General features: G+C 37.7%; 1 protein-coding gene across 3 annotated transcripts in view; it reads left to right on the top strand.

Moving 5' to 3' along the window:
- Window positions 1-13,555, top strand: part of LOC126297781 (ATP-dependent helicase brm-like) — a 229,871-nt gene that overhangs the window by 103,161 nt on the left and 113,155 nt on the right. For all 3 annotated transcript variants that reach the window (XM_049988964.1, XM_049988965.1, XM_049988963.1), the window contains one exon: window positions 228-534. In XM_049988964.1, the coding sequence (XP_049844921.1) occupies window positions 228-534 (307 nt within the window). The remainder of the gene's footprint in view (window positions 1-227; window positions 535-13,555) is intronic.

Genomic DNA, 13,555 nt, shown 5'->3' with positions numbered 1-13,555 from the left:
AAAATACCATTGTCAAACGTAGACAAGCAGTTGCATTTCCATGTTGCCACACTACAGATGATGGTAGGTGAAAAAAGCACCATACTTCTCAGTGGCTAGATGCTTGTGTGTGTGTGTGTGTGTGTGTGTGTGTGTGTGTGTGTGTGTGTGTGTGAGTGAGTGAGTTCTCTTCCCTGCTTGATAGTCCACAACAGTTGTGTAATTGATGTTCATTCTTTATTTTATAGCAACGTGTATTGGAAGCTGGATGTAGACAGTGGAGGCATGGCAAGTCCTTCTCCTCAGCCATCTCCAATGCCCCCACCTCAGACACCTTCACCTATGGGTCCTCCCCAGCAGTCTCCTTCCCCTATGCCATCTCCATCAGGTATGGCTCCTCCTCAAGCCCCTTCGCCAATGGGCCCTCCACAGCACCACTCCCATAGTCCAACAGGCTACAGTCAAGGACCTCCACCTGGAATTATGCATATGAATGGCCCTTCTGCAATGCAGCAGGGTACTCAGACATTCCAACAGCATACCATGGTTCCACAGGTACGTTTTTTGCTGAACTTACTTTGTTCATTCTGGAAACAATTGTTGTGTGTTCGTATGTTGTGCTCTGTGGCTAAGTCAAAAAACTAAAAAATAAACACTGTTATTGGCTGCAATGGTAATTGAAGTAATGTGAGAGTATTATTCTCAAGACTCACCAAAAAGGCACTGTGCTATGAAGAAGTCAGGCATTAAAATTTGAAACCCAGACATATTATATCATGATGAGATGCAAACTTTGTAAACCTATTAGATCTTTTGCATGTCTTCTTCATCTGTAGATTTTCCATTTTTTTCATATGAGGGTAAGTGTATATCAATTTACCTTGTTGTGTTGAAGATAAGGAAAGAGGTCACCTGTATCATCTGTATCATCTGTCTTGTTTTGCTTGTTGTGTATGTTGTGATCTCATTTTTTGATATCAGAGCCATAAATGGAGACGTAGCCTCGTCAATGTTGGTAGCTAAACTGATGCCCAGTATGCTTAGTGTGTCATGCAGTCGATAATGAAATTTTGTATTAGACCTATGTCACTCACAATGAAATCTATAATTTGCTCATTTACCTAAGCACTTAGCAATATTTATCCGCTGTGGTAGTTATAACAAAAGGGCGTTGGCTTCAAAAAGAAAAAGAAAGCAAATTTAATACAGAATCAAGACAGGCTGTGAAAATACAGTAATGTGATAAAAACTGAAATAAGCATGTTGGGAACAAATTTTTGCATACCTTGGAAAATGAAAAGGACACAGTAGAAGTTTATCAACAATTGCTGTACATAGAAGTGATGGAAATATGCTATAATAGTACTGTTTGAATCCCAGAAAACACTGCCCATAACTTTTTCAATAAATTAATCAACTTGATGTCTTTTGGTACATGGTACGTGGCCACCAACTTCCACCTATTACTTTGACTGCCATGTCATTTCTAGCATGAAGCTCTAGATCCGTCTGACATTCATGTTATCAATTTTTATCACGCAAAATCTGTTGATCCAGACATTGCTGAGGAATTCGTTTTTTTGTTTGCTTCCGTCTTCATCTACATACATACTCCACAAGCCACCGTATGGTGTCTGACGGAGCGGAGGGTATCCTGTCCCACTACTAGTCATTTTCTTTCCTTCTCCACTTGCAGATAGAGCCAGGGAAAAATGATGTCTATAAGAACCCTAATTTCTTGTATCATATCTTCATGGTCCTACGCAAAATGTACATTAGCAGCAGTAGGGTCGTTGTGCAGTCAACTTCTTTCCAACAGTGTTCAACAAGTGTGGCAGCCACCTGTTGCAAAGCTATCACAAAGTTAATGCATCCCTTACTGCCTGCCACACTCTTCCACCTGATATATTTATGGTTCAGCTGATTAGTACACTGTCAGTTGCTAAGTACCATAGTGTGCCCTTCACTAACTTTGGATGAATGTCGGTTAATGGTAGAAGTTTCAAAACAAAGAATTTTATTTGAAGAAAGTTGTATTTACTGACCACAAAGAACTACTGATTAAATAAACTGTTATTTGCTACCAGTTATGATTGAAACTATAATCGGGCAATTTGTACTGTAACAGAGAAGACACATGAGGTGCAGTTGATCATCGAAGAATCTGTGCAATAATGAGTAGAGAACGTAGTAGTACTATTTTGTTAGTATGAAAACTTTCCATTATGTTACTTTGTACTCTGTGTTCCTTTTCTGTGGCACCGAATGGAGTTCTATAATTTTATTTCTATTGAAACCACAATGAGAGTGATATCATGATAGGCTGCTGTAAATAATTTTTTGTGACTATGATGAAATTGAGTTCTGACATTTTCATGAGCATGTTCACCACATATCCATGCATTGATGATCATTTCAGTGAAGACTGTTAGTGAATAAAGGTTTATTTTATCAGCAGTTCTTGCTAGTTCATAAATAAGGCTTTCTTTAAATATTTACAAGCTGTGGGCCACCACTAGACAAAAAATAAAGAAATTTTGTGATGGAATGGTATTTCAGTTTAGAAAATTTGAATAATGCACAAAACACTACTAATTTAAGGAGCTGTATACACAAGACTACATAACTAAACAAGTATGAAATTATTCAAAAAATTACCAAAATAACAAAAAAGAAACTTCACTGATATCAGTGCAACCTTTGTGTCACTTGCTCATATTTATGTTGTCTAATAGAAAAATTTTCCAACAGCAGGTAGTTCAAGACACAAAGGAATTAAAGACATTAGCTGTCAGTGCGCATTGATTTATATCAGTGCATCAGCATGCTCAAATAATGTAAAGAAAGTAGAACTGATAAATGCATCAATTCCAAGAGAAGATAATTGTGGGGGATTTTAATGCAAAAGTAGGAAAAAAACTAGAGGACATTTCATAAGCAGGGAAACTTTGTGTGTGTTACTAGAGATGACAGAGGATACACACTAGTAGATTGTACCAAGAAGAACACATTTTCCATAACACACACTTCCAAAAGAAAAACTGGGCTTGGAATATGCCTAATGGGGCTCTATTTGAGAATGAGGACGTAACAATATTAAATTAAGAAACAAGTCCAGCATATTAGAAAATAAAAAAAAACACATTGATGAAAGAGGCAGCTATTTAATAAATTTAATAATGTAAAATGCAGAATACATTGCAGATATGAAGTGAGCAAAAGAAAAGAGAATGGAACAAAGCAAGTATTAAAGAAAAGGCAAGAGTTTGAAGTAAATGATAACAGAAATGTGGTAGAAAATGTTGAATTAAGCAAATTTGTTTGGAAGTTTGATCAGTAGGATATGAGAAAGTACAGCGAAAATTCAATAAGAAATGCAACTGAAACCAGAGTACAATGAAAATGAAACAAAAACTTACTCTGGATATTTCATCACATTTCATCAGTCAGGATGCTTGGCAAAGGTGCCTGAAAGTGATTAAGGATGGAGAAAATGTAATACAGAAGGAACTACGAAATTATTTATAGAATGTTTGTGAAAGAAGACAGTTCCACAAAACTGGAACATGGCTGTAATTGTTCTGCTGAACAAAAAAGGAGAGTGATGAACCTCAAACTATAAACTTATCAGCCTGCTTTCTATAATGTGCAAGATGGTTATTAAATAACACCCAATCCATAGCAAAAATGGATTTAGTCAAGAAAAGTAACAAGCTGGCTTAAAAAATTGATAGAAAACAATGATTCATTAGCAAGTTGTGAATGAAGCATTGCAAGTTGTGAATGAACAGAGCAATGAGTATGTATTACTATTTTGGATGTGATTCATAGATTTCGAAAAAGCTTTTGACTTGATTCCTACAAAATTTGTACTGTCAGCCCTTCAAAACAAAAACAGTGGTTCAGCTGGTGGTGGTGAATTAGAGAATAATACAAGGATGTGCTGAAAAGTAGTACCTCTTAATTATTTATGTGAAAACTCTTAAAGCTTTTTAAATAAAACAAATATTATTATCATTTTACATCTTTATCCATCATGCATACATATTTGCAGCCTTTTGCCACTAGAGGGTTCCGAATTGTGGCATGTAACATTGCAGTGTGTAATGTAACTATGTCGGTGCGTGACAAACAGCATACTTTAATCAAGTTTTGAATTCAAAGATTTCCTCCACACATGGAGCACCCTTTCCTTCAGCATGGCAATGCATGATCATGCAAGAGTGCTGCGATATCTGCAAAAATCTGATGCATCGGGTTCACTGTCATTTATCATCCTCCAAACAGTCCCGAATTGGCCCAATCTGATGTTCATCTGTTTCTAAAACTTAAAGAACATTTTCCTGGAGATCACTCTGATATTGATGAAGTGGTGCAAGCAGAGGTGAGGCTGTGGCTCCATCAGTAAAGACAGACAGTCTACAGTGATAGTATCTACAAATTGGACCCTATTTGGGAGAAATGGATTCATCATCAGGGTGATTATGTTGAGAAATAATTATGTAGACATGAAGAATAAAGATTTAGAATGTTGCTAACGGTAGTTTTATTTAAAAAGCTGTAAGAATTTTCACGTAAAAATTTCAGAGGCATTACTTTTTGACATGTCCTTTTGCATTTATGTCAGGAACACACTGATGCGAAAGCAGCAGCAGAGGTAGTGGGCGGAACAGACAGGCAGCTCAGACTGCCCACCAATCTGGACACCCTCCTTCTCCCCTCCCCTCCCTTCCAGGCTGCACAATCTTTTCTGAAGGCATGTGATTGGTGCACTCATTGGGTCCCTGGTGGAGGAGTATGTGGTCCAAATGCTATAAAGGAAAGAACTGGACATGAGCCTGATACTTTGCCTGAAGGTGATGAGTAGGATACCCATTGATACTTGTGTGCCCATCAAATGCCATGACTTGGCTGATAACTCGAGAAGAGTTCATTAATGAAATTTGCCAAGAAAATTTGCATTCCCATATAGCACACCTCCATGGCGAGGAAATCCAGTTCAGATTAAAGACTCTGCAAAAGCTACAATGCAAGAAGGTTAGTCTGTTCAGCCAACTGGCTCTCTTACAGGGTATGGGAATAAGGTGGTGATGCTGCACTTCACTTTCATATGACATCACATCAACATGACAAGGCCAGAATACATTCCACAGCATGCTATTTCATCCCTAATGAAGGAACACATCTGTGTCACCAGGCTAGAACTGGACAAAATTGCACAAACTCTCCTCATGTGCCACCTGCATCTTTCATTCAGTCTCGTGTCATACACAAGGGAGTAGGTGATTGGAAACACCTTCACAACCAGTGAACTCTGCAGCAGGAACCTATTGTGAAACAATGCAACAAGTTCCACTACCTTCTGGGGGCTTGCCTACAGAATGTCAACACTAGTGATTCGGAGACTATCATGAATTTGACCAGAAAGGAACTGGACTATGTGACAGCTTCTGTGCTACCTAAACACGAAATGATCAGCAGCATTGAGCAAGCCAGCTGTGTGCTCCCCTCTGATACCACTAAAGAATTGAGAAGGGAGACTTGCGTGGTCCTTGACAAAGCCAAAATTCTGAAGAATAACATCTCGCTGGCAGAATGCACTGCTATATGTGTCTTCTGTGAGGACAACAACAGTTATCATAGTAGCTGACAAAGGCAATGTGACAATGCTGTTACAGTCAGATGATTATTGTCAGATGATTCAGATACTGCTACAGGATCCAGCATGTGGGAAAGTGAAGAAGGATCCTACACCAGCTGTGACACAGATCATCATCACACTCTACAATAATGTGGGTCCGAACAAGGAAATGGTCAGAATGCTGTACCTGTAAGCACCAGTACCATCATAGCTTTATGGTCTCCTTGATACAAAATTCTACTATGCCTGATAGTGAGCACGGTAAATTTGCCAATGTATGGCATAGTCAGTACTTGTCACAGCTACTAAAACCTTTTGTGGCCCTTTGTCCACACAGCGCCGCAAACTTGACAAAGTTTGTGAAATAGCTTCAAGAAAGTTATCTGGATGAGGGTGAACTTCAGTGTCCTATCTCTCTTCACAAGGGTACCACTAAAGATTCTGCTGTATTATTGGAGAATCACTTTGACAGTGACATGGCGAAGCTTTTTTGAGATGCACTCACCGACACATACTTTCATCATGGCAGAAAGTGCTGCAAACAGATAAATGGAGTCATCATGGGATCCCCATCTAGGGCCAGGCATCACTAACCTGTATACAGAATACTTTCGCATGGCTGAACCAAAGGCAGTCTACAGGTTTTTGCTTGACACATTTGTAACTTGTACACATGGTGAAGAAAACCTACAATAATTCCTCTGCCACATTAACAGCATACACATTATCAGGGTCATCATGTAGGTAGAAGAAAACCGATGACAACTGTTCCTCGACATTCTGATAAAAAAGAACCCTGATCATACACAGAGATATTCAGTCTGCAGGAACAATATGTACAGAGACCTGTAGCTAAACTCCAATAATTGCTGCTATCCAGTCATCATGAAAGAAGGTTGTATACATGGAAGAACCCTGGAGATACTAAAAGGTATCAGATAGATTATATAATGGTAAGACAGAGATTTAGGAACCAGGTTTTAAGTTGTAAGACATTTCCAGGGGCAGATGTGGACTCTGACCACAATCTATTGGTTATGACCTGTAGATTAAAACTGAAGAAACTGCAAAAATGTGGGAAATTAAGGAGATGGGACCTGGATAAACTGAAAGAACCAGAGGTTGTACAGAGTTTCAGGGAGAGCATAAGGGAACAATTGACAGGAATGGGGGAAAGAAATACAGTAGAAGAAGAATGGGTAGCTCTGAGGGATGAAGTAGTGAAGGCAGCAGAGGATAAAGTAGGTAAAAAGACGAGGGCTGCTAGAAATCCTTGGGTAACAGAAGAAATATTGAATTTAATTGATGAAAGGAGAAAATATAAAAATGCAGTAAATGAAGCAGGCAAAAAGGAATACAAACGTCTCAAAAATGAGATCGACAGGAAGTGCAAAATGGCTAAACAGGGATGGATAGAGGACAGATGTAAGGATGTAGAAGCTTATCTCACTAGGGGTAAGATAGATACTGCCTACAGGAAAATTAAAGAGACCTTTGGAGAGAAGAGAACCACGTGTATGAATATCAAGAGCTCAGATGGCAACCCAGTTCTAAGCAAAGAAGGGAAGGCAGAAAGGTGGAAGGAGTATATAGAAGGTTTATACAAGGGCGATGTACTTGAGTCAATATTATGGAAATGGAAGAGGATGTAGATGAAGACGAAATGGGAGATACGATACTGCTTGAAGAGTTTAACAGAGCACTGAAAGACCTGAGTCGAAACAAGGCCCCCGGAGTAGACAACATCGCATTAGAACTACTGACGGCCTTGGGAGAGCCAGTCATGACAAAACTCTACCAGCTGGTGAGCAAGATGTATGAGACAGGCGAAATACCCTCAGACTTCAAGAAGAATATAATAATTCCCATCCCAAAGAAAGCAGGTGTTGACAGATGTGAAAATTACCGAACTATCAGTTTAATAAGTCACAGCTGCAAAATACTAACGCGAATTCTATACAGACGAATGGAAAAACTGGTAGATGCGGACCTTGGGGAGGATCAGTTTGGATTTCGTAGAAATGTAGGAACACGTGAGGCAATGTTGACCTTACGATTTATCTTAGAAGAAAGATTAAGGAAAGGCAAACCTACGTTTCTAGCATTTGAAGACCTAGAGAAAGCTTTTGACAATGTTGAGTGGAATACTCTCTTTCAAATTCTAAAGGTGGCAGGGGTAAAATACAGGGAGCGAAAGACTATTTACAATTTGTACAGAAACCAGATGGCAGTCATAAGAGTCGAGGGGCATGAAAGGGAAGCAGTGGTTGGGAAAGGAGTGAGACAGGGTTGTAGCCTCTCCCCGATGTTATTCAATCTGTATATTGAGCAAGCTGTAAAGGAAACAAAAGAAAAATTTGGAGTAGGTATTAAAATTCATGGAGAAGAAGTAAAAACTTTGAGGTTTGCCGATGACATTGTAATTCTGTCAGACACGGCAAAGGACTTGGAAGAGCAGTTGAACGGAATGGACAGTGTCTTGAAAGGAGGATATAAGATGAACATCAACAAAAGCAAAACGAGGATAATGGAATGTAGTCAAATTAAATCGGGTGATGCTGAGGGAATTAGATTAGGAAATGAGACGCTTAAAGTAGTAAAGGAGTTTTGCTATTTGGGGAGCAAAATAACTGATGATGGTCGAAGTAGAGAGGATATAAAATGTAGACTGGCAATGGCAAGGAAAGCGTTTCTGTAGAAGAGAAATTTGTTAACATCGAATATAGATTTATGTATCAGGAAGTCGTTTCTGAAAGTATTTGTTTGGAGTGTAGCCATGTATGGAAGTGAAACATGGACGATAACTAGTTTGGACAAGAAGAGAATAGAAGCTTTCGAAATGTGGTGCTACAGAAGAATACTGAAGATAAGGTGGATAGATCACGTAACTAATGAGGAAGTATTGAATAGGATTGGGGAGAAGAGAAGTTTGTGGCACAACTTGACTAGAAGAAGGGATCGGTTGGTAGGACATGTTTTGAGGCATCAAGGGATCACCAATTTAGCATTGGAGGGCAGCGTGGAGGGTAAAAATCGTAGAGGGAGACCGAGAGATGAGTACACTAAGCAGATTCAGAAGGATGTAGGTTGCAGTAGGTACTGGGAGGTGAAGCAGCTTGCACAGGATAGAGTAGCATGGAGAGCTGCATCAAACCAGTCTCAGGACTGAAGACAACAACAACAACAACACAACAACAACAACAACAACAACAACAACAACATCCAGTCATCCTGGTACACAGAGCCCGAGCCATATCGACAGGGAAAATATGTCTAGTGAGTTGCACTATCTGCATGAAATATTTCACAAGAATGGCTACTCAGAGATATGTACAAAGTGAGCTTTCCAGCTGAGGAAGGAGAAGAAGAAAGAAAGCACCAACCTCCTCTCCTTCCTTCTATATGCAGGGCCTTCCACAACCACAATGCCATGGTAATGGAGTAGCACATAATAAAAACAGTTTTCTGGTCAGTGGTTAAAGTCAAGAATATACTTGGGTTAGTCAAACACCAACTAGGGCTATGGGCACCTGGCATCAGTTACAAGTGTGGCAAGCAGTACATAGGCAAGGCACAGTGATGCATTGTGCAGTGTCTATTTGAGAAGTGTTTACATCGGCTAGACAGCCAAGTCTGCAGTAGCAGAACACAACATCAGTGAAAGAAACATGTATGTTTTTGAACAGTCAAAGGTGCTTTGTCATACCAATGGCTTCTAGCATTCTGTCATCAAAGGTGCAGTGGAAATAAGAGCACATGATGAACTCCTCAACTGGGACAGCAGCTTCCAGCTTAGTTCTGCGTGGAATGTAGTATCAACAAAAATACGTCAGGAACACTCTGACATGAAAGATGCGAAGACAGTGAGTGAAATAGCACCAGCACTTGAAGACACCCATACCCAGCCCCTCTCCATCCTGCCTGGGGGGGGGGGGGGGATGATACCACCAGTAGTGACATCTCTTCTTGAAGCATGTGTTTGCCCCATCTATTTGGCACTTGACAGAGGAATGTGCAGTCCAGTGCCTATAAAGGAACAAGCTGGACGTGAAATTGACACTTTCCTCGAAGATGACCAGTAGGAAACATTGTGAAACGACTCAGCTGATAACCCAAAATAATTTCATCGTTGAAATTTTTCAAAAAAGCCTGCATTCCAAGATATACATCCGTTCTACAGCTTTCATTAGCCTTTGTTATTATAGTGGGAAATTCAGAAATGAAAGAGAAGTCAGGTAAGGAGATTCCATATTACGAAAATTAATCTCAGCAGCCGTAGAAGAAATGTTCAGATCCTTAAACATGGAAAAAGAAGAGCACTCTATGTTAATGGAGCAAACCTAAATCACTTTTGTTTTGCGGATAGCATTCCCTTAGCATAGAAAGACTTCAACAGTGAATGAAATATCGTAATAGCGAATGTTTTGCTATTTATTTTAAAAATAAAGTTTGCAATCATTGTGTGTTATCAGTGTTTGCTTATCGTAGTTAAACACAGACTTTTACTGTGAAAAACATTCAGAAACCCTGGGTAGCTCAGTGAGTAATTGAGATGCATGTTCAGAATTATAATGAGAGGCAGGGCAACAAACAAATGGACCAGAGAATAGGCTGGAGTGGAACATATAATTATGACTACTGAAAATGAAGTGGAGACTGGCTGGAAATGCAGCCAGGTGAATGGATTGTAGATGAACCCAAGAGGCTCTGCAAGAAAGGCCCAAGGAGCAACCCAATAAAAACCATTTCCAGATAAGAAATTTCTAAGATCTGTTTGAAGACTCCTTCACAGAAACTGCTTAAATTTACAAAGCTGCTTTTATAATCATATATTTTTACGACTTTTACTGTAAATTATAATCTCAGTGGTTTTCAGTTGAAGGATTTTAGTGTAGGATGTATGAGTGTAACAGTGAGGAGATTTATGGGATTTAGTGTGGAATCTGCCAGACTGAATGTAACAATGAAGAGGTTTATAGGGTTCTTCAGAACAACTGAATTTGTTGATGACATTGTCTTTCTTTGTCTCAGCATTTTGTAGATTGAGTGAGTAGAAATGATGATCTGTAAATGCCGTTCAATGTTAGTCGAATTATAAATTTTTATTCTATTTAAGTTTTATTACTTGACAGTAGATAATATAATATGTCACAAAGGTTTAAAATCTTACTAATAAAAGCATGAACTATGAAATTCCATACCGAAAATGACATTGAAAACTGTAATTATAATACTTATTTATATTTATTCAAATAACCTTTTTGGAGGGTACGATGGATAAACTTCTGCTCTGCTTCTTTGTGTTTAATTTTATTTGTTCCCAGACTTTCTTTGTCTTTGAGAGTCTCATTGCTTTTCTTCTGGAATCCACATCCTTCCATTTGATGACTTCTTTCTTTTCTGAAATCCTGCCTTTTCTGTTGCTTTTTTTAAAAATGTGTTCTTGAACAGTGTGGATTTGCAGCTGTCAAGTAAGTTGAAAATCCGCTTGGTTACCTGTTATTGTCCCTTCGGTATGTGTGTCCATAAAACTGTACTCTTCTAATCCTCGTTACACAAGTTACATTTTCAAATTTTGACCTTAATTTGTATTCTGTATAACTATTACTTTGAGGTTCCAGTATTTTTCTTATAATTCTTTACTTAACTTTTTCTAGTTTTTTGAGTTCCGCAGCTCTAGTTAGTTTCACGGCCTTCATGCTTTTTGACAGTATTTGTTATATGTCTTTTATGTCATAAGGAATGCACCTTCCACCCTGTGTACTCTTTTTTTTCTATTGCTATCTTTATTTATGTTGCTATCTTTTTTTATATTGCTATCTTTTTTTCTATTGCTATCTTTTTTTCTATTGCTATCTTTTTTTCTATTGCTATCTTTTTTTCTATTGCTATCTTTTTTTCTATTGCTATCTTTTTTTTCTATTGCTATCTTTTTTTTCTATTGCTATCTTTTTTTTCTATTGCTATCTTTTTTTCTATTGCTATCTTTTTTTTCTATTGCTATCTTTTTTTCTATTGCTTATTATCTGTTTTCCTGGATACTAAAAACAGTTTATAGTAGATATTGTGTTGTTATTAATTTTAAGATTTTAGGAGACACCACTGATATTTATCATGAGCTGTGGTTTTCAAATGATATTTCTAGTCCTATTTTGACTGTTTCTGTAGTACTGCCTTTTTGTTTTTTGGCACTATCCAGTGAGTCAATAATTACACAAAGTCGTCTGCAGAAGCTAGATAATTTATGGTGATTTTACTTGGATTTCTTCCAAATTGAATGCCTAACTATTGATGGATTTCTTCTAGTCTCTTGTTACTTTCTTCAGTGTACAATTGAAAAATTGAGGTGACCGACCATCTCCTTGTTTTAAACATTTCTGTATTTCAAAAGATTTTAAAAGGTACCCCGTAAATTTTGCTTTTGATGTTGTGTTTGTTAAGGTTCTTTTAATTATTTCTGTTGTTTTATAATTGAGTCCAGATTCCTTTATAGTGTTGATGAGTGCATTTATTTTGATTGTGTTGTAGATTTTTAAAATTTTAAAAAGGTATCAAAGATTTCAAATTCAGATTTCCCTTATTTGTGTTATTTTCTTTAGATTTAGTATTTGCTTTGCACAAAATCTCCCTCCCTAAATCCTGCTTCATGCTCTCCTAGTTGTGGATCAAGTATTTCTTAAGCTCTCTTGGAAAGTGCCATGGACAAGATCTTATACATTACTGGCAAGAGGGAGATTCCTCTATAATTGTTACGGTCCGTTTTCTTTCCTTTCTTACATAGTGGATTTATTAATAACAATGTTTAATTTGATGGCAAGGAGCTGTTTGCCGTCTAGATTTCACTAATGTTAAAGAAAGAATAATGTTGTCACCAGAATGTTTCCATAATTCAACAGTTATATTGTGTTGTCCTGATGCTTTTGTTATTTTTAAGCCTTTCTTAAGATTTTTTCCCTGATTTCTTCTATTGTTGGTGACTTTGAATCTGCTTGAATTTGGATTTTATTATCAAAATTAAATTCGTATTTTTGTGGTTTGTGATTGTGGCTATGGAGCTATGTGAATTAACTTGCATGTATTCTGCAGTTTTCACTGTTACTATATGCAGTCTTTCATGTTTTTTTAATATATAAACTGCAAACTTAATGGTGTGTGTTTCTTTAAAATATTCTTGAGATAGGTTGATCTTTTATATGTTGTAATCTGATCTTTTTTCCTGACTTCTATAAAATTTTGCACATTTTTGCCATTTCTATTACATTCCAGATGTTCCAAGCTCATTGTCTTTTTTATGATTAATTGATCACAATCATCATCCCACTAGGCATATTTACTTTCTTTTTAAGGGGAATTGTTTCTTCTGCTGTCTTGAGGGAAATAGTTTCTTCCACAGTCTGAGTAATGTATTTTTAGAGTTGTTCTCTACATTTAGGAAACCTTTTTCCGAAAAGCATTTTTAAATCAATTTATGTAGGTAACTCCTGTGTGTCAAACATTTTGGGTTGATATTTGTTCTTTTTTCTATATATCTGTCTAATAATAATAATAATAATAATAATAGTAGTAGTAACAAAAATGTTCCCTAAAATTTTGGGAGAACTGCGAGATGTCTGCAACTTGCTGCTACAATATATCAACACAGAGTCTTCTGACCACCTTCAAGTGAATACTGATGCGAATGATCTGACATCAGGTATTTAAGACCCCGCAGGTACATGCTTTTGACATTGCACATGCGGTACTTGGGTGCATGTGCTTCTGCTGAAAGTCTGTGTGCTTTGCCGCGTGCCCTCTGTAATGGGAACTCACTGCATCAATTTCATTTCAATTGTCTTGGCTCGAAAAAATGGCAGAATGATGCTGGATATTCAGAGCATGAACTTTTTCTGTGATAGTATTCCACACAAAATTTAAGCGGACAGCACCGTCCCAATT

This window comes from Schistocerca gregaria, chromosome X, assembly GCF_023897955.1.
Source record: "Schistocerca gregaria isolate iqSchGreg1 chromosome X, iqSchGreg1.2, whole genome shotgun sequence".
Taxonomy (NCBI): Eukaryota; Metazoa; Arthropoda; class Insecta; order Orthoptera; family Acrididae; genus Schistocerca; species Schistocerca gregaria.
Note: the sequence above shows the minus strand (reverse complement) of the source record. Positions and strands in the feature narration are given on the sequence as shown.